This window comes from Dermacentor andersoni, chromosome 4 (assembly GCF_023375885.2).
Source record: "Dermacentor andersoni chromosome 4, qqDerAnde1_hic_scaffold, whole genome shotgun sequence".
Classification (NCBI taxonomy): Eukaryota; Metazoa; Arthropoda; class Arachnida; order Ixodida; family Ixodidae; genus Dermacentor; species Dermacentor andersoni.
This window is the reverse complement of record NC_092817.1, coordinates 67,297,555-67,322,755: the sequence shown is the minus strand read 5'-3', so window position 1 is coordinate 67,322,755 and position 25,201 is coordinate 67,297,555. Positions and strand designations below refer to the sequence as shown.

Sequence of the window (25,201 nt, the reverse complement as noted above, 5' to 3'; positions counted from 1 at the left end):
TGCACCTACTTTGTAATGTGACTACCTAAACATATAAATCTGATGTTTCTTATTTCATACAAACCGCCTTAAGAGGAAGCTTTAGCTCGGGCCCAACTCCGACGCGGCCTATTCAAATAGATGTAAAACGCAAAAACGTTTTTATGAGATAACCCCTGGACCGATTTTGATGAAATTTGTTGCATTTGAAAGAGAAAGTTAAATTCTAGTGACGGTTGGAAGCGGAATTTCGATTTAGGGCTTGAATTTTCTTAAAACGATTTTCAAATATTTGACCGTTTGAAAAAAATAGAAGCACGAAGTTTACAAATTCATAGCTCTGCTTAAAGAACTGATATCGCGGTTCTGTAAACGGCATCCATTAGATCATTCAAAGCGGACAAATTCAATATGTCATTCTACATCTTACGTGAATTTGTTAGGTTGCTTACAACGGTTTTGCAAAAGTTGTATTTCCCTATGATTAAATTTTTTTATATTCATGTGTAAGATATCAATTTTGTCCGCTTTAGATGTACTATTAGATGCAATTCACAGAATTGTATTATAATTTTTCGTGGTTGAGTTACAGAGTTGTAAACCTGATAGTTTCGTTTTTTGAAAATTTTTGATTTTTGCCAATTTTTAATAAAAAATTGACGAACTAACTCAAAAATTCGAAACCAACAGTCACTAGATATTAAGTTTGTCTTTTAAATGCAACAAACCTCGTCAAATTTGGTGCAGTGGTTGCCGAGAAAAAACGAATTCTCCTTTTACATGTATTTAGATAGGAGCCCTCGAGCTAAAGCTTCCTCTTAATGTTGTAATTATGAAAGTTACGCAAAAAAAAAAATCCTGTTTGGTACATTTCAAGACGCACATTTCTAAATTTATTCAAAAGCCTTGTAAAGCATATGAAAAGGTGTATCAAAGTTACCCTGATGGACGGCCGAATAACGTGTTAGCTCTCATGATAAAATACAAGTATATTTATTCACTGTTTATAGAGCGTAATGTAATGTCACAAATACGAAATCTCAATGTTATTGAAATGAACTATCCATGCTATTTACTCCAGCTGTGTTTGCCAAAAGCTTATTTGGAGGTGTCCAATAGTAATAGCATAGAAATGGCATTCAGGTGACAAGAATTACACCGGCGAATTATATTATATACGTGTCCTAACGCGTGCCTTCTTGAGTACGAAGGATACCTGTCTAATACTTGATCAACGAAATTTATTTTTTCCAGATCGGTGGTAACACAAACGCAAATTAAATCGAAATCAAATCGCAGTGTTCAACGTCCCGAAACGACACACGGGGCTATATATAAGGGACACCTTATACAGGGGGTGCTTTCGAGTAATTTCGATCACCCCGGACTATCACCTGCACCTCAATCTATGCACACGAGCATTTTTCTTTCTTGCTTTTCTTTTTTTTAGTTCCGCCCTAGCACGAAGACGGCCGCGGTGGTCTGGAATCGAGCGCGTACACAAATGAAAGATAACGCCACCAATAGGACAGAATGGAAGACATCGTAACTCTACATGTGGCCACTATGTGTTCGCTATCCTATATCGGGCTCACCAGCCTCGTGTGATGATGCAACACGTGCTTTCGTTGGCTAATGGAAAAACACTGGCCAGATATTTTTTAATCAAGACGACAAAATACAAGTATTCTGCTTGAGGAAAGAAATGCATTAGTCTTCTTATATCACCATCACCATGCTTATATCACCATGCTAAAACGCCTGTATGTATACCGTGCATTGGGGCACTTTAGAGAACCTCAGGTGGTCAAGATTACTACGGAGTCAACCACTGCAGCGTGCCTCATAATCATATCATGGTTCTCACGCGCAAAAATCCAAAAATTCATCTTTTTTAATTTGTTATTCGAAAGTTTCGTATATACGTACTCCTCTAAAGTCTGATTCGGTCTTCTGACAAGTTGGCCCACACGCAGTTTTTGAAACGTCCTTCACACCCCATGATGTATGTGGTCAGGAGCCGTACTTCTAAACCTTAATGAGAAAACTCGACAAGACAAATATATGTGGACTTTATTTACCATCTTATCTAACTTCCCTCTAGATTTTCCCGACATGCGATCATACCTATTATGCTACAATACTTTTCTTCCTCTTGTTACTATTGCGTGAAAAGAACTCGCCATCACCATCATAGGTGTCTAAATCTCTCATTTTTTATTTCCATATTCAATAGAAAGTCAAATTCACCTCACGGCTTTCACTGTCTCAGATGTTAATAAAGTCATCAATGAACGCAATTACCGACCTACCAGCATTTTAGTTATTTAGAGGCCTACACCTATTCTCGCGCAGTCTCTGTCTCCCGGGTAAAATGAAGGCTATTGGCCGTCTGTTGGCCAAACCGGAAGGAATTTTGTTACATACATTAATCACTGCCAAAAATTAAACCCTAGCTTTCGTAGTAGGGTTCTCTTAATATCCCTGCCACATTTCCACCATCCGGGTGACTGATGGGAGACTACACGCAATGTAGCTCTCTTTTGAGGACGCCACGCGTTGACGACTTGAAGTAGTGCTCGCGAATATATATATATATATGTACGTATAGGCAGCCATGTATACTCTCTATTGTGCCTTTCCATCAATTCTTATTCTGCATATGTATTTATGTCATTTGCCTTGAATGAAATGTAGTAGTTTTTAGGTCGTGTTCTGAGCTGTTAACCACCCTTTTATCCGCAGAAACTGCTAGTTATAGGACAATTCGCTATATTTGACACATGTTGCGCTTACGCGAACCGAACTTGGAGACCTATCCTGCTTTGAATTTCCCTCGAAGGCGTGGAATTTATGATCTGGAGCTGGAGAGCTGCGATAAGCTATTTCTTATTTACCAGTAGTCTGTATAGTATGCAGGCCACTTTTAAATGGTTGAGCATTATTTGTTAATCTTTATGCGCATCCCATTAAGAACCCTTTTCACACTGCGCATAAGTGCTGTTCAGGGCAGCTGCATATAGCTGCCGCAGCTTGAAGTGTTCTATTTTGCTTTTCCGCTTGCTGGAGCGGCCAACGAAAGAAGCTGGCAAGATTATGATCGCGAACGGTCACATAGTGCGCAGCTTCGTAGAAAGTGCGTGTAAATGTGCGCCACTGCTCATGCGCTGAAGGCAAGTGTTTCACAATGGTCGCAAACAAATGTTCGACATTAGCAATGTGCGGTTTTCGCTGTATTTGTGGTGAAAAGCGAGTAGGCCATTCCTTTGTGTGTATGTAGAAGGGAAGCAGGGAAACAGAGGTACTAGAAATTTGTTTATCATGACCATAAAAAAAACGAACAGGCTTGGCGTCATCGTCTGTTGACCTTATGTAGTCATAATTATATATATATATATATATATATATATATATATATATATATATATATATATATATATATATATATATGTCTATATGTGTGTGTGTGTTTTGTTTAGGGTGAACAGTGAGAGCGGCAATTTAATAATATTTCCTTTTTTTAATATAATTTCGTTTAATATAATTCTTTTAACTCATAAAGATGTTCATTAGGAATAGAATAATAAAAAACAAGAAAATGTAATAAAAGTATCCTTTGTTGGCAGTTATGAAACGTCGACAACTATATGAATTAGTTACCGCGCAATCTTCCAGTACTGAAGTTACGTATCCACAAAAAGTGTGCCGCAGCTTTTGTATGAAATTCAGCATTTGTGACTTCGATACACAAATAAATGCGGCAAGAGAACTCAAAATCAAGTTTACAGGTTTCCTAACCGGAATGACAGAAAATTAAATCATTATAGAAAGAGATTGCCAAACTGGCGAAGGCGCATTAGCGTTTTTTAGTACATTTTTACTATCATCCTCAACTTTTTTTCATTATATTGCGTGAAATCATTGAAGACAAAGGCTGTGAAGAGGAAGGAGAATACTCACCGAAGAATTTTTCTCCTTTCCGATGTTTCTTGATTTTTGGAGGAGATGCCACGGGCAGTGCGGCACCATCTTTGTGGACGGGCTTCATCATCAACGGCGCACTCTCTTCGCCCGGATTTTGGCCGTCTGCAAGAAAAGAGAGAGACATGTTTTCGTTAATTAGGCGCGTGCCTCCAGTTTCCAACCTTACTATATCCTTCTTCATTTTATTTCTCCCCCTAGTGCCATGTTTTGTAATCATTGCCTTCGCGGAGGTTTCCGCGCATTCTTTTAGGAAAGCGCCGACTGCGAAGTTTCACGCGAACGACGATGAAAATAGTTGCGTCATTTTTCTCTGATGATTCGGGTAATGTGCTGAGGAGTATACGTGAAGTGGCATGTCGTGAATTCGATTCTTGGCCGCAGATGCTGCAATTCGATGGTGGCGGAATGCAAAAGAAATTGACAACCATTCCACTCTGTGAAGATGGAATGGCAGCGAAAGCTTACGAAAGTCAAAACTCTCAAACGAAAAGCAAAGTACTTTCGCTGCCATTCCATCTTCACAGAGTGGAATGGTTGTCACTTTTTGCGTTGCGAGTCTGGCGTCGTTGCTCCTTCGGAGGTGCCCGGGCTCGGAATTGTCGTTTTTATTTAGCATCGCGGGAAATGTTCTTCGTCAGTGGTCGTTTCGCGCCGGCGCCTTTTACATTCTCGTTGCTGTTCCCTCCGGCGCTCCTCGTACGCATGTTGTTCTTCGGGTATACGAACTATACATGTCCGCCCCATCGATAACGCAGCTGTTTTTAGCGCCAATACCTCTCCTGCTTATATACTGCGATAACCTTGGCGTCACGCTATTGTTCACAGCGAGCGTTCTAACCTGCAGGTTCTGCATTTTGACATCTGCGCCGCCTCACTGCACCAGTATGGGTTTGTTAGAAATCGCTAAGTCTGTTTTTGTTGCCGGACGCAGAAAGAAATTACGGAAGGTTAGTCATATACAGCTTTCGCTGTAAAAAATAAAAATATAATGCTCGCCTGCCGTGCCTTGGGAGCACGTTAACCATATATCATCGCTCAATGTAATATTTTTGATACGCTCGCATCGCCCAACTTCTACCAACTCATTTAAGCGTGGGAAACTTTACGGAAAGCGTGTAGTAGTGTTTTTCAACATTCTGGAACAAGTGTTTAGCTATGGGTAGCTCAGAAAAGCAATTGCTTATAAATTACAGTATTAACTAACCGTTTACTTAAGGAACCTCTATAATAAAGGTGAACAACTTTCTCTAATTTTTCTTCTTGTTGAATGGTGCTCTTGCTTTGTGGGGTTAATAGGTGGCCAGAATGAATCCGGATACTTTACGACGTCCCCCATAACCCCGTTGTGCCGTTTCGGAATGTTAAACGCATAATTTAGTTATATTTGAACGAGCAGCTTTGAGTTTTGCAAACAATGCCTGCGCAAATGAGCAGTCACGTTGACACAGGGTAAGAAATGCACGCAACAGCATCGTACCTTGAGCCTGGCGCCTGCTTCTTTCGATACGTAGTGAATTCTCATAGCGCATCACACGGAAGATCGACGTGATTCCGCCGCAGACCGCTTTAAACACAGCTTGATACAGGGGCGTCCTGTAGCGCACTGCATCGCGCCAACCGTTCTACTTCTGCGAGTTCGTTTGCGCTTAGCGAGAACACCGACCGGCTGGGATGGCAGTCATCACGCGGGCGTTCGGAACGAACGGCGCTTCGAAACGCAGTCCGCAGCTGTCACATGGCCTACGTCAGTCGGGAAGCTGACAGAAAAGCTAATATATATATATATATATATATATATATATATATATATATAGAGAGAGAGAGAGAGAGAAAGATAAACTAGTTCAGAGGGTGAAGGGACGGTCCTACATCGAGAGTAGTCGTAGAAATTGGTTCTTGATTTTAAACATAATGCGAAGGATGAAAGTGAGTAAAAAAAAAAAATGCTGACTACACTATAGCTGTCTATAGCTACATCTGCTGAAACCTGAACAGCGGACAGCAGTAGGGGTCGGGTTGATGGGTGAAGGAAGAGACAGGGAAAGATGATAGAAAATTATTTGCATAATGGACAATGAGCTTCAGTAAAAATAAATAAATAAATAAATAAATAAATAAATAAATAAATAAATAAATAAATAAATAAATAAATAAATAAATAAATAAATAAATAAATGTGGTGATGTAAACAAAAAACGCCATAGTTTGCTTGGTTGTCACTTTGCTGAGAGGGAAAGCGCGAAAAATGGTAAGCAATGCTCAATAAGTGCACTATAAGTAGCAGCATGTATAGTTCGCTATCTACCTTAGACTCGCACGCCACAGCCTTTCCATGTTCGTTCCTTTCTCATTTCTCTTCGGCTGGATATGCCCACCCACCTGCCTAAACATCAAACTCGTATATTTTAATTAGTCCCGTGAGTACAGCTTCGCAATGTGGAATTCCTGGCGCCTCTTCCAGCTGTATTAAAGCGAAGCTTTCTTTGCCTCTTTCTTCGACTTTCCCGCTGATGCTGCCCCGCACGCCCCTAATGCCGGCCGCGTCGGGACTTGGTTGAGACGTGGCCATATCACATATACATAAAAGGCATGCGCTGTCGGTGTTTTGTTTCATGATATTTGTTTATGAGGTGTCAATCTCAAAATTCTGAGGCATACCTTTGTAAAGAATGTAAGGCAAGGTGTGAGTCAGGTGTAGGGCCTGCCTGAATGTGGTTCAGAATGATTTCCGCGGAATTTCCGCGACACGGGGACCTTAATGCTATCGCGGTAATGCATGACAGGAGTGTGGCACAAAGAAAAGACGACGCGAGAAGCTCGTGTCAACATTTACGCCGCATCGCATGCGCACAATGCCCTCTGGAGTGCCGTCATTAAGCGTGACCACCCACAAATGCAGTGCAGGAGCTGCCGCTCTTGTCCCTGTGCTCATCCGCAACAGCAACGACAGTAAAGGGAGGAGGTGGGAAGGATGTCAGAGAGAGAAAGAGAGAGAGCGAGAGGGCAGTTCTGTGAGCTACAACTTAGAATGGCGCCGAAGCGCGCACTTAGTGCCGAGGAGACGCAGACTCGCAAAAGCGTCGAGCGGAGCAAGAACAACGAACACGAATGGTGCAGGCAAGGTAACATTTGCCATCACCTCATGGCTGTCGTATGCCGTCAATATATCACCGTCAAATAAAGTCAATGAACGCAAACAGCAGACAAAGCTGCACTTACATCGATTCCCCCAGTGCATGGGATCTGCATACTTCTTTTACATTACGTATTACTTTCACATTTGAAACTTTAGAAATAAATCTTCAATTATGAAAACGAATAAGGAAAGTCATAAAATGTTGCCTTAAGCTTATAAAAATAACCATGCTGTACTACAATTGAACAGGCTGTAAGTCGGAAGGATGATTTACGACAGCGATGAGAAAGCAGTGAGACATACACAAACGCATGCGTAAATGTGCATCCAACTGAACAGGAAGGAAGAAGCAGGAAAAGACGTAAAAACAGGGAGGTTGGCCAGTTCTTAGACAGGCTGGCTACCATGTGCTGTGGAAGCGGGTTAGGGGAATAAAATATAATAGAAAAGAGATGGCATAAACAAAAGGAAAGAAAAGCAAAAAGGAAAGGAGAATACGGCACTGCTTAAAGCTTGTCTCTAAGGCCAGTTCTCCGCAAGAAGCACAACAACGCTTTCAAAGCCTTCTGTGCTGAGGACGGTCCCGGCCAGTGTCCCAGGACCCTTTCCTCCAACAAAGAGCTTTTGTCGAGACTACCTACATTCGACTGAAAGTTTTCCCACGGGTAAAGACATACATGCGACTACACAACACCAACAATCACTCGGCACAGAAGTTGAGTCTGTACGAAAATTCATTTTCTCCATATGCGGAATGAAATGTTTACTGCAGCAATACAAACGGTCATCACCGCAGAAGTTTCTGCACTGGGCCGATGAAATATAAAATAGGGCACACTTTATCAAATTGAGCCGATTATTGCCAAAAGCAATTTAAGTGACGAGCGACGTAGAATGGTTGGGTGTAAGCCCAGCACCAGAAGCTGGACAAAAACAAAAAAGGACTTCGTCAACCGCGGCCTTCTAGTCCAGCATGTCAGGAAATTTGTACTGAATTACTTGATTTAGCAAGGAGTAAGCTAAGTATGCTACTGCGTTGATCACGTTTCATTGAAGTCCGACAGCTAGTGACAACAAATCACAGAAACTAGCCACCCAATTGGAAACAAAGCGCAGCGGCACGTCAACACGTAAAAATTCCTTGGTGTACTTACGTCAACCAATCGGCAAGCTTGGAACTTTCAAACACTCGACACTCGGCGTTGCCTTTTTTTTTGCTGAGGACTTCAAAGCAATCTAACAGGCGAACGACGGCGCACACGCAAGCGCATGACCGCGAAACACACACACACACACACACGGGTCTTCCCACTTCCGGAAGACGACAGCGACAACACCCAGAAGGGGAGCTCGAATAAAACAAACCAAACAATTTAAAGCAGAAAAACGTTGAAGGAACGCAGCACTGAGATGGTAGCAGGTGACAGGCCCGCGCGCGGGGCAAGGCTCTTCAAATTCCACTCTTGGCGTCAGCGTCGTTGGCAGTTACGCAGGAGCAGCTGCGAAGCGTCGGCGTAGCGCCGAACACGTTTCTCGGCGCATGTAACGTTGCGGCGGCATCGTCGTTCCTACCTACCTGCCTGCCGGCCTGCCTGCCTGCCTGCCTTCGCCACACGCCAAGTCTAGTGACCTTGTTTCGCGCGACTGGCTGAAGCCGAAAGGTTAGCTTTGCGCGCTGCGACCCACCCCAGAGGCAAAGGCTCTGAGCGGATTGGTTCTATCTTTTTTTTTATTCCTTAGCCTTTCTCCTCCTTTTTCTTTTCTTTTCCTGCTCCCTTCTTTGCTTTCTTCGGCGAGTGAGCTCAGGTAACGAGAGCGGCTGGGCGACCGGTCTTTCGATGCGGAGGGAGCGATGCCAGAGTGTCGCCAAAAAGACAACGAAAGAATAAGCGAAAAAAAAAAAAGAAGAGAACGAACCACATAGAAAGGAACGAGGCTGAGGGCGAGGTAACTCGTGCACTCGGCTGCCCCGAAAGTGAGTGCTTGGAGAACATGCACAGCTCCAAGCGAAGTGGAACAACGACCGTGTACACAAGGCAGAAAAAAATGAACACCTGAACGAGAAGCCGTACCACTGACGTAATTTCGGCGCCGATTCACGGAACACTTTCGGGCCGTATTCTCTCGACTTAAATGGCGTGATTGATGGCTGAAGTGTCGCCGTAGGGAATATGCTACAGTTTGTCGGGACGCAGTGACTCGCACCGCGGGTAGCTTGAGAGGCGGAATGCCTCCGCTTCCGCGAGCGTCGCCAGAACACCGGTTTTACGAGCGCGAAAGTTGTTTACTTGTTTTTTTCTCTTATGCTCATTTGACTCGCTGCATATCACTCTTAATTATGCATGCAGTCGACCTTCCTATCCAGGAAGAGTGTACGTGCACGTGTAATCCAAGAGTGCGCACCAGACTCCGTTGAAGATTTTCTTTGTCGCGTATACGATTGAAGTCCTATCTACCCATTTAACTGAAGTTTCTACTGAAATTATCAAAGGATAAAAAAAGGAAACTTGATTTGCAAGGCTAAGTATCAGGCCTCTGTTATTTCGCTTTGTTACCTTCCCTAATTTTCAGTTCCGTAAACACAACTTTCTTCTCATGAATTCAAATAAAGTTGGGAGTAACACGCGCTGGAGTTGAGTAGAGACCACCCGCTGAGAAGACGTCAGGGCCCGCGTCACGGCGTCATTTAGTCATGGTGTCGTTCTGCAGGCGACTACATGAAGCTGTCTCTCTCTCTCTCTTGCAGCTTATTATTATTATCGTTTAGCTTGGTTCACTAAAAGACATTTCAGGGACAAAATAAGTCACGAGAATTTTGGCATATTTTCCCACGTTTGCAATGTCGTAAGTTGTAAAGTTAATCCTTTATAAACAGGCCGAATGAGACTCGCGATTAATGCCTGTTCAAAGTGCGGTCAAGAAAGTCAAAGGGTGCTCTCTTTGGGACGAAAAATATAATGTGCTCACTATGTACACAGAAAAAAAAAAGAAAAGAAAAAAAAAGAACGCGTACCTTGCATGCAATAAGCTTACGCGAAGCTTTTGCGTTGCCAAGGTTCTAGTGTGGAACAACGCAGCGGGGACGCGTTAAGTCGTGCAAAAGTGTACTCAAATAAAAAAGAAGGAAGAAGAACGAAATGAAAGAAAGTCAATTTTTTGATCTACAACTTGAACACCTATTCATATGAGATGATTTAACACTGTGTGCTATTGGAGCACCAAGACTATACCCGACATTGGCGCAAGGAGGCGGTTTCAGGAAGCAGAAATGTGTTTAGAAGGCTTCCGAAACAATTGCGTGAAGCGAGGGCTGAGATGGGATCCCATATAACGCTGTATATCGTAGCTGAACATGAACGAAAAGTTACAGCACCACTGCGTGGCCTTCAGTCACGTAGGGTGACGGCAACGGTCACGCAACGGGCGCAGGCGCGCGCCCGCAAACCGCCTCATTCACTCAGGCATCCTCACACATCCTCCCAAGGACGACGGAAGTCGCTGCGCTATAGGCACAACGCAGTAAGCATTTTAACACCCCTAAGGGTGTTAGACTAGCATTTTTGTTACTCCCGCTTAAGCATCGATATATATATAATCGCGAAGTAGCACCTCGTAACAGGGGTTAGTCTGTAAACATCGCTATGGGCTTCTTGGATAATAGGGGCGTAACTATTTGGTTTTCTGCCCCAGTCGGCCATAACAAAGTCATTCGCGCCTACTGGAAAGATCCGAGGCCTAGTAAACTCCTGGCGATAAAAAATGATGGCCGACGTACAATCGCGAACGTCGCCTCTCCAGACACGCGGGATATTTTATCACCTTTATCAGCCAGGCACGCACACGAGCCCGACTTGCTCAGAATTATTCCACAACAATGCTGTCGCGCTTATGGACTTTACCGATCTCGCTTGATGGTCTCGCTTGAGTGCTCGAAGAAGATACACAAATGGGTCAGCATCGTATCGCACTGCTTCGACGCTGTGGGTGCTTGTAAATGCAAAGTGGTAGTTCGCAGCTTTGTGTGATCGACTTCGATATGGAGGTCACAGACCTGTGCTTACAGGAAGTGGTACGCGCACTTCATGCAGCCAGCGTCTTGAACAAAGAATTCTGTTGCACCATACTGTACAGATACCAGTTATATGTATGTGCCTTAGATACATTTTTGAACATTTGGATAACTTAAGGAATGTCCCAACTTCAGAAAGCCAGATTTTATATATGACTTTTGGAGCTTTTTAGAACACGCTGTCAGTATTTTACGCAGTGAAAAATAAAACACTGAACTTTGATGTGTGCATTCGCGTAATAGAATGCTTTTAGTGCGTGTGACGCGGTGGTATATATTCAGTAATTCTTAATCTTCCAATCTGTAGCGGCAGTCTCAACTTTATGAACGCCACCGCCAACAGTATATGCCGTATCCCCCTTACAGCAACGCCAACGAAACCTTCTTTTGAATGTGACTTGATTGCTTAGCTAGCTTGCCTCGCGTTTACCGCCAATGGGATTGCGACCATCGTCCGCAATTCGCTGCTGGTTCAATGGCAGTGTTATCCGTGGTGAAATCCTCGATACAAATAAATCAGGCTTCCAGGCTGTATTTCGAATCTCATGTTCAGACAATGCAACCGTGGTTGCTCCTGCTAGACCCGCCGTGCCATCTTGGTGACTATGGCGTTTTGCTGCTTAGCTCAAGGCCGTGGGTTCTGTCGTGGCGGCCGCATTCTGATGGGGCTGGAAGGCAAAAGCACTCGCATACTTGGATTTATGTACATGGTAATTAAACCCAGGGGGTCAATAATAATGCGGAGTCTCCCACTGTCTCGTCGTCATGTGGCTCATAATCACGTTGAACGTGAAGAAAGGGGGTTAATCGAGGGGTCCCTCGGTTAACCCCCTTTCTTCTCGTTCATTGCAAAACGAGGGTCTCGAATCCGACAACATTTGATGCATTTAAGTAGCACGCGTGGGTTTGTTCAACAGTAGCCTGCACCCAAAAAGATCACGCACTCGTGAAGCCTGTGACAGAAAGGATATTCCACATCCACCGCCAAGGTTTGTGAGTGGCGGCGCTGGCTAACATGCACTCTCAGGGTTAGTTCTAGTGGTAACACATAATTACCCCAGAAAGTGGACGGGAAAACGGCGCCGCGGTAGCTCAATTCGTAGAGCATCGCAAGCGTAATGTGAAGACGCGTGATCGTTCCCCACCTGCGGCAAGTTGTTTATTCATCCACTTTCAATTCCATTAATTTATCATTTCTTTAATTCAATGAGTAAGTACAAGTAATTTCCAGTCTGTTGTCCTTGGTGTCTTTGTTGGCTTCTTATGATATAATCAGATTATGGTTTTCGAAAACAGCTAACAAGAAAATTATATTTTAATGCGTCCTATGGCACAGCCAGATATACAGGGTGTCCCAGCTAACTTTAGCCAGAGTTTAAAAACATGCAGGTGCCACATAGCTGGACGTTGCTTGCCGTCTCTTGGAGATAGTCAGATCCCTTTTTTCACTCCACCTAATTAGACGATTAGTCTCAATTAATTAACCAACATCTCAAATATTTTACATAGATGAAAATCGTCAATGGGAAAATTGTAGAGCGACATGAAAAACTCCCGGTATGGCTTGCTGTTGCTCAATACATGCTAAATAAATGTGTTTTTTCAAGTGTGAAAGAAGCCCGCAAATGCGCGCAAAATTGCCGCGCGACGGGCTACTCGAGGCATTTTGCGTGTATTCGCGGGCTTCTTTCACGCTCGGAAAAAGACTTTTATGTAGCACGTATTGAGCAACAGAAAGCCGTACCGCGAGTTTTTCATGTCGCTCTACAATTTTTCCACTGACGATTTTCATGTAAATAAACTATTTGAGATGCTTGCTAATTAATTGAGACTAATTATCTAATTAGGTAGAGTCAGAAAATTGATCTGAGTATCTCCAAGCGACGGCAAACAACATTACCTTGGTTCTGTCAATCTACATGGTATTTGCGTATTTTTAACCTCTGGCTAAAGTTAGCTGGGACAGCCTGCATATTCTGATGATATAGCCTTAAATAATAGTAATCCTACTGTAACTCTGTATGGTAATTTCAAGTGATCCTTATGTAAACAGTATTACAGTATTACAGTATTGCAGTATTACTCACATATGTCATAGTTATGTTTCGATATGCATATATGCTGTGAAGGACGTATGCTGCCGATGTAAGGGTCTTCAGGGACTCAGTCAAGCTGCCTGGAGCAGCTTTTACCCCTGAAGACCATCCAAAATTTTCTGGTGAAATAAACATTGATTGATTGATTGATTGATTGATTGATTGATTGATTGATTGATTGATTGATTGATTGATTGATTGATAACAAATCAACTTTGCATGATGTTGCATTTGGAAGTCATTTAACATTCAGTGTCAAACGAATATTCAATAATTGCCAAATCTATCAGAGCATCTGAATATGCTGCTTCTGCGCTCAGCTGCACGGCGTATAGGTAATTTTTATTTTACACAGATGTCATTCACGATGCACTATTGCATTATTTTTTAATAACAACTACTGATGGATTGATTGTAAATACGAGCATGCCGTAGCTTCGGGCTTTGCACTCGAGCTTACTCACTCTATTCGTTTTATTTCTGTCTGTTCTTTTTTATTCAAATGGAGACTTCATCTCGTTCTGAGGACGATATCGCAACCAGGTTAGCATTATCTGAAGTGGCACGCGGTACGCCTGCACCTATTCACCTCGAGTCATCTTTCTCTGAGCTTCTCTGCTGACGAAGAGCGTCGCTTGCGACACAGGGACGCTCCTGCCGACGCCGTGTTGCGCCGATCAATTTCCGGTGGGGGTAGGCGTACTTAGAGGTAGACGGCCGCGTTCAAAGGCTTTCTTGTGGGCAAGAAACTTCTTATCGTGTACCATATTCGCACCGGCCAACTTTTACGATTTCATCGTAAAAATGCCTGATTTCTAGAGGTCGCTCACGATTGTCCTACTAACGCCATTAATTTTAAGCTTTCTTTTTATTTGTGGTCTATTTAGTGCTACACTGATTTCAACTGAATGCAAATAGAGCCTTCAAGTAATTTTTTAAAGCCTGACTTTTGGCACCTGCTCCATTATTCGGACCTACTGGCCGTAGTGCCGCCAGTTAAGCGGCCGGGGAAATCTTGCCTACCATTACACGAACATTTGACTAATAACTACAATGAACATTTATGTTTTTCTGTGATGCAGATACTTTTTTTTTTTGCTGTGAATATAGAGCAGCGTTCGGTTTTACAGCGTTTCAAGAGAATAAAGTCTGCTAATGTATTTTTAATATGCAGTGTACGTCTCGCGTAAAAAAAACAATTTCTAGTACTTTCCCCCAAATTTTACTTGTTTTAAGGTCGGTAGGTCTGCGTGTTCATATGGCGGCATTGAATCAACTTGGAAACATGGAGTAATTAAGTGGACATGCATAGCGCAGGTTTCAATGTCCACTAACAATGACACACACACAAAAAAAGAATGTGAACACGCAGATGTGATTATATGCCGAATTTTCTGCGCGCTCATACCCTTGCAGTAAGAGAATTTCAGCTGGGGCAACATATTGTCGTGGATAAGTTCTCCTGCGCTGCTATTATTTCGTGCATTCATTTTTTTTTTTTTATCTGGCCGTTTTAGCTCGTATTGGCGAGTGATCTGCTATATTTCGATGCGTGTAGAGAGCCCCACTCGACGGAACCATGACAGAAGATTGTAGGGATCTTTGGGAAACTTTTCAATTTAGAAATTAGCTTGAAAATTGGCTATCAGAGAGGACACAAAGCTGTAAATTTTATTGCTCAGAAAATGGTATAATGCAACTTTTCACACTTTGAGTCAGTATCTATGAACGAGCACAAACCAACTTCGAGAAAAGTTGCCTGTGTATCGACGAGTCCGCTATGTAAATTATTTCTTGAAAGGATCAAATAAATTACGCGAAAGAAAGTTCAACCACCGAAGAACCTAAGTGGTTTATTTCTGTTTTTCCAATGTGAGCAGGAAAAAGCATTGTTGTCGGAAAGTCTGTAGCATTCTTCCGACGTAATAAGCATGTCGTAAAAAGCTGTTTTTCTAAGTCCCAATATTGACCATTAAGAGAGTTCAATCATGCAAAAGACTTTGCTCTCATTTCTCTTTTAATCTTAGGTTCGTGATGCTTGCATGCTCTAGCTCAGTCTTACACTTTTGGCCCCCTTCACGTCGTCGTCCGGAGTCAACGCCTTCCGAGTGTGGACATTTCACTCCAAATACTTAAAAATTTAGCTATCACACTTGTTCACCTGATGCGTGGTTCCACCATTACTGTTGGAAAGATCAGCAGAGCCGAATTTGGGAAGCTTTTCGTTAGTATAAGTGTTGTTTGCCGTGCAATTGGAACGCCGTCTTAAGTAATGGCATATTTCCAGCATGTCGTCTGGCTGATGTTTGCTCATTTCTGAGTATGTGTCGGTCGGTATTTCGCAGTTAAGCAGCTGACTTGAACAACAGCGAGCCTCACAGTTCTAAGTAGCTGCATGGCTATCTTATCTCCTCGCGAACTGTTGTTTATGTACTCGCCGTGGTTGCTCAGTGGCTATAGTGTTGGGCTGCTGAGCGCGAGGTCGCGGGATAGAATCCCGGCCACAATGGCCGCATTTCGATTGGGGCAAAATGCTATCTATGCAAAATGCTAAAAAGGTTTAGGCTAACGTTAAAGAACCCCAAATGGTCCAAATTTCCGCAGTTCCCCACTACAGCGTGTCTCATAAACAGGTCGGGGTTCTGGCACGTAAAAACTGATAACTAATATATATGACGTTGTTCATGTGTTTGTGCAAGATGTTCCATATATTAAAGAAAACATGCCGTCAGTAATGTAACGAAGAGCATAGGTCTTTCAGTCGCATACACAACAAAAATATTTTTTTTTTTTTTGCGGAGGATAGACAGAGTTGAGACAATATTTTGCCAATTTTATTAAACATCACCTTCACAATGAACCTGCACCAGTTACAGCTGCAACTCTTAAAGAGTGTTAGCGAGCGATGACGCCTTCCTTTAGGAAAATGCAGCCTCTACCTGTGTCATCATTAACGCTCCTAGCGACAATTACATACCATTCGTCGCTAGCTAATTAAAAATTGTCGCTTTGATGGAGCAAGAAAAAACAAAACAAGAACGCTACGAACGAGCTCCCGTAAATTAGCTGCAAGCGACCCTTCATTTGTAAGTCCCATGCATTATTCTATAGAACGAGCATTCTAGAGGCGCAGTGTTCAATGCATAATCGTGTACAAGCAATCGTATGACCACATAATATACGCGATCAACGAGCGAAGGAACAAAAAAAGTTTGCGCTCTTCTAAGTGGAGAGAGCGGGCGACGACCAACTTCGCACAAAAGGGCCAGCTGCGCCAAGCGGCCTCAAAAGAGAAGCGAAAAGTGGGCGTGACTGAAGCGGCAAACATGTGGAAAGGCGACGCCGACTTTTCTTCTAGTGTCACGCGAAGGGAGCTTCACGTTCGCAAATACAGGGCCAGTTAAGACGCCCGTGAAAATGTATGCTCGGATATTCGTATTCACTTGCCATAGCCTTTTGCTCTTTTCGTTCATCCTTCATCCGTGGATCTGCAAACCAGCGGATTTGTTCCAAGAACCGTATCCAGGAGCGCCTAGCAGTACATCGAGGTCGCACAGTAACGCGCTTGTGGCACGCTTTGCCGAGAAGGAAATCGACAAAGTGGTTCACCACGAACGGGTGTTTCAGCAGAAGCGGTATAGTTTTCAGGGCCGACACGAGGACAGGATGTGCATAAAACGTATAAACATAGCATCAACGTAGAGAGCGGTGAGAGAGCGCAGAAGAGCAAGAGACTCGAAATGCAGAGCGATATACATGTGTAGTTCGATAGCGAACAGAACGCTACTGCATATCCGAAGTCAATGTCGTACGTGATTCGTTTCAAATTACAACGGACGTACTGTTATACTACACACTGAGCTACCTGCAGTTTTTGTCATCACGGGAATGCAATCTGCCAGACCACTCACCGCTGTGGTAGTGCTATGTCGCAGGTGTTAGCGGATGATGACTTGGAAGCGCTAGCTGGGGGAGTGGGGACCCGCGTCGAAGCACCTCCGACTGACCGAACGCCGCTGCCCTCCGCGACTGACTCGGCAATGGGCTCGGCCGAACGAGCGGAACAAGCAAGCCCGGCGTCGAAGCTCCCTGTCGGCGTGGGGAAGAGTTGCCTCCCGAGACACCCCGAGGCGGAGAGGGTGTGAAGGGCAGTGCGCCGATGAGAAGACGCGCGTCAGCTGCCTTGACCGCCGAGGCGTCCCACTGCCGAAGGCGTGCCCGAGTGCGCGCGCTGGCTTCGTTCGACGCGTCGCCGATCGCAACTGACGACGCGCTTTCCCCGTGGGGCGCGCGGAACCACGCGCTCATCTCTTCGCGCGCCAAGCGAAGCGAGAAAGGAGGGCGGCCGAGCGCAGCTCGCGACGCGAGGCGAAAGCGTGCGAGCGCGCGCGTGCGAGCTCGCATCCCGCATCTCCCACGCGGATTAGACAAATAGAGTGGTGCTCGGCATCGCCTCCGGCCGATGGCCACAACAAAAACGATCCCCCGGCGGCACAAGAATGAAAACGAAGCGGCTCGTTCCTTACCCTTTGGTCAATCTGAGATGACAGTGGTTGCCGGAGGAGTGTGTTGCGGTCCGGCAGAGATTGTTCCGACTCGCGTGACAAGCCTTTCGGCAGCCGGAGTCGCGCTTGCGCTGGAAGCGCTGACGTCGGAACCAAAACAACGGCGCCGCCCGCCGTCACCGCCAGACTTGATGAATGGCGAGGCATGCCGCCGCTGAGACTCGCCATAACGATATAGCACCGCGAACATTTTCCTATAGATTTGCGCTACATTTACCGAGAGACCGAGACTCGGGAACAGGCGGAGGGAAGCGAAAATGTTTACGATGAAGCGTTTCCTTTTTTTTTCCTTCGTTTTTTCTTTCTACGTAATTGGGTACTTCCCCTGAGCTCCAGCCGTAAGTACACAGCGTGGGATCTCGCCTAACGTGCAGGCCGTACTGTATGTAGGTGACACCAGCTGTGTGAAACGAGACACAAAATTGGCTCTTCTTATTGGATAGGGGGTACACTGACGTCATTCAGTAACGCGAGCCCAGTTGAACCAGTGATCTTGCGAGACACCGTAACAGAACGTCGCACGGAGGTGTCATTCATTTTTTCAGCAGAACGAGAAGAAAGTGTCAGGTGCGCGCGGTGACATGAGTGCTCGTAATTCTTGCAACTTGAAACTTGGCCGTGTATCTTTTCCTGAACTACAGAGTCTTCGTTACGAAAGGGGCTAAACGTAAATAAAAAGAAAGAAGGTAAGGGGGCGACCTCCTGTAAGCGCCTGCCTCCGCACTCAAAAATGAGGCCGAGGTGGCGGCGTTTCCTGTGATAAGTGTCAGCATACAACACTAGGCGCCCACAAGAAGTTGACTTATGCGATTACATGCGCGTGTGGGGTGTCTCATCCCCATGACGGCATTGTGTTCAAGAGAACTTTATGGGGAGCAGGTAGTCGCTGATAAGGCTTCGACGGTACAATATGTCTTTTCTTCGCGTGGCAGCTGTGGAAATATGGCCCCTCTTTTTAGATTGGAAGGTATGAAGAAATCGCACGCAAGTACTTAGATGGTGTAACTTATCAGCACCTCTGAAGATTTCTTTTTTTTTTCCTTCCTCATTTCTTTCATGTAGAACATCCGTGCGGAATTGATTGAATACCTTTGAAATTACGCATTTTCTAAACGCCTCACTGCCGCATTCGTGATGAGTACTACAAATTCTACAAATTCCTGCAGGCTTAAATTGGACTCGCGTATCGCTAACACACCCGTCCGGAGTAACACTAGCATCAAAAATGCTTCGCCGGCTGTTCTCAGACGCAGGGACATAACAAGAGACTCAATTATAATATTGCATTCGTTTACTGAAGTTGATAAGTAGGCATTTCTTTCTTTATGATTTGTGGGAACTTCCTCCGTGTTCAGCGACATCGCCGCTACTGGCGAAAGCAGAGGAGGACGAGAACCGCGCGAGCAGTGGTGCGAGCCGTGGGCTGTACGCTGCTGGTCAGGATTAAGGCCTGCTGGCTAGGACTGCACGTGTGCCCCGACACCCACAGATTAATTCAGTGCCGAATCTTTATTTCACAGCACTAACACCCAGTATATTCATAAATGCTTACTTTGGGTAGTTTTTTTTTTCATAAGTATTTCATCTGAGAAGCCTAAAGCACATATATGACATCAGAAAGTTAATCTCGTTAAATGCTTGCTCGCTAAATGTATACAAACATACCTCTTTACCTCTGCGGATCGGAGCCTTCCGGATAATTGTATAGTTTATAAGATATTTCTGAGGTGCCGGTTAAAAGGATGAGATTTCTTTAGAAGCCCTCACGAGTTCCCAAATTTGCGGGATTTATATGCCCTTCACTACGCTGGCTGGCATCGTAACAATACTCAACAAGACCATGGTACATTCTTGCGGCTTTGTGGAATCACAATCATATTTTTAGGGAAGATGTTAGTGTGGCTAGCCTCATTCAGTGCAAAGATAGATTTGCAAAGTCACAAAGCCGTGTCATGCGACTAGTAGGACGTTTAGGCAGATCCCTGCAATGTCCATTATTACCATGATGGATCAACTGCTATATACTTTCAGTTCCCGCAGTCACCAGCTCCCAAATTTCCGGTTGTCATTTTCGTAGGAAACTCTATGTTCGTTTGCGTACTTTTCCGTCCGTTGGCGTCACATTCTGCAACGATATCGCTGCCGCGCGCTACCTCAGATTTTCCGACTTTGGCGAGTCACATGACCTTTTTTCGGGGCCTAAAGAATGTGCCTATTTGTACATAACGCTCGGAAGTTAATGTTTCCAAATACATAAAGAAATATTCAACGTGCACTTGAATGAGTGATGGTATAAACTATATATGTGCCAAGTTTAAGCTTCACATCCTTATCCAACTTCAGCGTCATTTTGGTCCTTTATCACGACTCTCCTAATCGCAGCCCGTCCTCGATATTATCGAGTCAGATTCTTCTTCCCCGTGCGCTCTCCGTTGCTACTTGTTTTCAACTGGACAGTTATTTCATGGCACGTTTCGCCTTCGACGTACTTCCTATTGGTAAGGGTAGAAGCTCGGGCAAGTTGGTAATTCACGAATAAACCAGCACAGCGCGGGATCGACTGACACTGAAAGCGCCAGAGGGAGTCACGAAATTTCAGCGTGGTCTGCCTCTCTCTTTCTGTGTCATTATCTTTCGTGCCGTGCTCGTTTACCTTTTCCTAAAGCTTCGAAAGTTTTCGCCCACCCTATTCTTCAAAGTACATCCTCATTTCGAACGAAATTTCACTTTAGTACACTATCTCGGCCAGAGTTAGCTTTTTAGAACCTTCATGTGACTGACACTATCAAGAAGCGATACTTATATAATTTCCGAGAACACAGATTATTGAAACTTGTAGCATGATCCACACATGACCGTATCAACCCCCCATTCGACTTAATTTCCAGCATGTCATGACTGTTGACCATTCGGACAGTTGGGTGGATATACTCAATGCACTTTCGGCATTTTCGCTTACATTTCCCAGCCGCTATGGCCTCGTTGTGTGAGTAGGTTGGCTGCGCTCATCGAGAATGCGAACGTTTGCAGAAAGATATGACGTTCTGCTCGAAATGGTGTGTGAAAAAGAATGAAAGAATGGCAGTTGTCCACCGCAGTCTGCGAATACGTCCCCGGTGGAAGCCTCACTTTCCCGGCTCTCACGACGAACCCTATAGCTAAAGACCGGTTCCCTCAATACGTAGCTTTAGAATATAGGGGTACCCAAGCCTACTATGCGCCTGGCGAATAGCGCCTCTCCACTGTGCGTACGCTGAACGGAAACCACTACCTGGGGTTTGGGTTTGCGCTAGCCCTTAAAAAACAATTCCAAATATAGCATGGGTGCCCTTAAAGCGGCCATGACGAGCCATTCGAGCTTGAATTATGTATTGCATGTTAAATCGTACGCGTCCGATAGCAAGCTGGAAAAACTTGCACTCATTCGGTGCGCTAGAAAATGTGCATTTGATTTTTTTCTTTTTTTACATCACAGTTGAACCGCCTGGCAACAATAACATGCGACGAAATGAAATCGCATCCCCGGAAACGGCTCCCTCGGAGTAACGGAAGTCGAGTTCAAAGACAATGCGTTTGAGTACTGCAAGCACCGGAAGCGATTGCAGGAGCTAGAAATATGTCATGGCCTCCATGCGTCGTTTTGTTTTGACATATGCGTCTCGGTGGTCTGCTGCTACTTTTTGTCGTGCGAGTGAAGGAACCGCGGACACAATTCAATGGCGACGCCTCTGCTGCACCATTGAGTGCCAGAACGAGTAGCCCTCCATTTCCTCACGTCACACAGTGAGAAAATGGCGATCGCTGTCGATGGGAGGCAGTGATTTAGCATTCAAATTTTCACTTAAAATGAGCAATGAAAGCGCAGTTTCTTTGTGTAGATAACCATATTGAGCTCTCTACAATGATAAACTGATAATAGTCAAACGACCGTCTCGTGGTCCTTTCAAACATTGCTACAGCAAACATGGCGGCACCTATTGAATCGACGTGGTACCAAATGTGACACCGAGCAACTCGTAATGTTCATAGAGAGAGAGAGAGAGAAAAAGAGAAAGAGAGAGAGAGAGAGAGAAGAGGAAATGCAGGGAAGTTATTCAGACGCACGTCCGGTTTGCTACCCTGCACTCGGGGAAGGTGAATATGGGGGAAAAGCGAGAAAGAGAGGAGAGAGAGCATAGTTTCACGCACATTTGAAGGTTCGCACTCAGTCTACACACGGTCGTCAAGATCTGCGACTTGAGGTACTGCAACAACGCTTTCGTGGCTTTCTGCGCCATTAGCGCGTACGGCCATGTTACAAAGATCTTCATTTCCGAATATGGTCTAGAGTGCAGTCGGTTTAATGCTGTCCGGAGAGCTTCATGCTCGGCACCATACTGAGGACAGAGACCTATAGGATGTGTTCAATCGTATCTTTAATTCCACAAGAGTCGCACATGGGCGTATTCTCCATTTCAATGCGGGACGACTAGGCCTTCGTAAATTCCACCCCGAGCCAGAGGTGGCACAATACTGTCGCCTCAAAGCGGGAGACATTTAATGGCACTTGTAGCTTTAGGGATGGATCAAGTCTATGAAGATGACACTTCGGGAGGTTGGGAGAAGACGAGTATTTGTGTGTCATAGTGTTAGCCACGATATGAAGCTTTCTCGCAGCGCCGGTCGTAGATTGTAACTGCTCGGGCTTCCAGATGGGCAGACCGGGCGGGTTCGTCAGTGAGGTCATTATCAGCAATGCCGGTATGTCCAGGTAGCCACTGGAATATAATTTCGTGCACTTTAACGATAGCTTGATGGTGGTCTTCTCTTATATCATATGTAAGCTGCTCATAAGTTCTATGATATAGGGCAAAATGCAGACTTTGAAGAGCTTGCTCCCATAGAGTCGCAAAAGGTGACCCATTTCTGAGGTGCCTCTTGCAGGAGCCATTTGACAGCAGCACGCAGGGCAGCCAGCTGTGCCGCCGTTGATTTCGTCATGTGTGACAGTTTGAATTTCATTGTAGTTCATAAGGAACAAACGATGATGCATAGGCTATAACTTTATCGCATCTAACGCAAATGGCAAATATTGTACGATATACCAGCGCTGTTTCCGATTTTGGTTGTCGATGCGAGAGCTCGTAGGTCTGAAGTGGGAACATTTTGGCTGGCGTACTCTATTCTGTTTCTCCTTTTTCTTTTTTTGGCTGCAAATCTTTCAATAACAAATTATTTATTTAAACTTCGCCTCATAGCCCATTATAACTCTACAGCTACAGTTTTAGCGACAGTTTAAACTACAGCCCTTTCCCCAGTGTAGGGTAGCCAACCGGGCTCAGTCCTGGTTAACCTCCCTACCTTTCATTTATCATTTGCTCTCTCTCTTTTAAACTACAGCTTCAAACATGTAGGTTAATATATACTGTAATACTTCATGATTTTCTTACTCAGTTACACCTTCTAGGGTTTCCTTCTGAATATCTGCTGGCGCTGTCAGGGCGTGACGCTAGCGCAAGCCGTGAACCCTATAATTACAGGCGTCCGCGCTGGGTGCCTGGGAGAGCAAGCCAGTGACTGATTGCCGCACCGTAAGCTTGGGAAAAAGGCTTCGAAAACTCGTCTTTAACGCTTCCTCTCAGTTTCGTAATCATCAGCCTATTTATGTTGTCTGCCCTGCGCTTTACATGTGTTGTAGAGCTCAATTTTTTCTCTTATATTGTCAACTAGAATAACGGCTACCCCCATTTTTTCCCTTATCCACACCGCTGCTTTCATATCTCCTAACGTTACGCCTAACATTTGTTTCTTCCCTCACTCGTTGTGCAGTCTTGAACTTCTTCTAGAGCTTCTTTGTTAACGTCTAAGTTTCTGCACCAAATGTAGAATGCAATGATTGTATACTTTTTATTTTCGGAGATAGCGGTTAGCTGCCGGTAGTGTTGGCAATGCCTGTCGTATATGCTCCAACCCATTTTTATTCTTCCTTAAGTTTACTTATTAAGACCAGGGACCCTTGTAAGTAATTTGCTAAGACAACGTGCTCTTTCACAGATTGTAGTGGCCGACTGCCACTCGTGAATTATCATTTCCTTGGCCGGCTATTGGACATTAAGTTTATTTTCTGCATAATAATATTCAGCCCCATTTTTACACTTCGTCGGCTACTACTTACGGCTTACTTCCAAGCATCTGTGAAGCAATGTCACGTCAAACTATCCAGAACTCCCCTTCGTTTAAAATCTCCCACCCGTGGCTGAGTGCAGTATTGTTCCATGCACAAAATTTCTGCCCTTCGACTTTTTTGAAGGGTATGAATTCTACTGCAATTTGAGCCAAAGAAGATCTACGCATGATCAGGGGAAGCTGCGAAACGTTTAAGGGAATGATAGAATCGCTCTATAGTCATTGGGCTATCGTGAAATGTTCAATTTTTATAAATCAGCTTTTATAACGCAGCTGCTGTGGATAGGACAAGCCCCACTTCCCTTCAGCGGCACCGTACTACAGCAAGAATTCACTGTCAGGGGTATCCAATAAAGCACGGCTTGCATCTCTCGAATACTCTATGTCTGTAATTTTCATAAACTGATCGGTTTATTTTCTGCTACCCTTAAATACGTTGCGCTTCCTTTGGCAACTATTGTAACGCGACAGTGTTAAGGGCCCCGCGTCGAAGAAAATCCAGCGCTGGACGTCGCGTCGGCAAAAGTAATTTCCAACCAAATTCTGAACCACGCATAGCCAACCACTCTTCTACCACTTAAGTTACTCATACCTTGTCTTTCATTCTTTACAAAGTTATGTCTCGGAATTTTGAGAACGGCAGCCCACAGCCAAATGTAATGAAAAAAGAAAGAACACCGACAGCGCATATCTTTTATGTTAGCACTTCTCAGACTGAAATATTAAAAGCGCGAAACAGTAACAGAAGATCAACCCACGCAAGAGCCGCGTTTCTACCAAAAAGCTTGCCTTCGTGCATAGCGTTCGCCGCCAGCGCTTCCCGGTAAACGTTACGGTTACATAAGCTGCAGTTGCCGGGAAGCATAGTCAGGGTATTTGAATGCTATCGCGCTCCACTCTTAAAGGCAAAGCCTAAGCATCCTCCAAATATTGTCTACGCTGCAATAAACCGCGGCTTGTTTGTTGAATGAATCACATCGCCTAAAGAACTCCACTTTAACGCGATAGTATTAAGGCTCCCGTTCAGTGGAAAAGGCGGCGGCGTCCACGGCGTGTCCAGAAACCCATGTCACAGTCACGTGATGGCTCACAATTATCTACGTTTCTAAAGTAAACAAGTTTAGCTTCAAAGAAAAAATGTACACACTCCAGGATTCTAACTGGGTCCGCCGGGTTGGGTGTCGGACTCGCTAGTCGGACACGCTAC

General features: G+C 44.6%; 1 protein-coding gene across 2 annotated transcripts in view; it reads right to left on the bottom strand.

The window, feature by feature from the left end:
- Nucleotides 1-25,201, bottom strand: part of LOC129386218 (sialin-like) — a 73,617-nt gene that overhangs the window by 36,193 nt on the left and 12,223 nt on the right. The window contains exons 1-2 of one of the 2 annotated variants that reach the window (XM_055073884.2): nucleotides 17,176-17,381; nucleotides 3,940-4,065 (exon numbers count right to left, since the gene is read on the bottom strand). In XM_055073884.2, the coding sequence (XP_054929859.1) occupies nucleotides 3,940-4,030 (91 nt within the window). In that variant the 5' untranslated portion in view covers nucleotides 4,031-4,065; nucleotides 17,176-17,381. Of the gene's footprint in view, nucleotides 1-3,939; nucleotides 4,066-17,175; nucleotides 17,382-25,201 lie in introns of those variants that run through there. The other variant, XM_055073883.1, reaches the window with a different exon arrangement.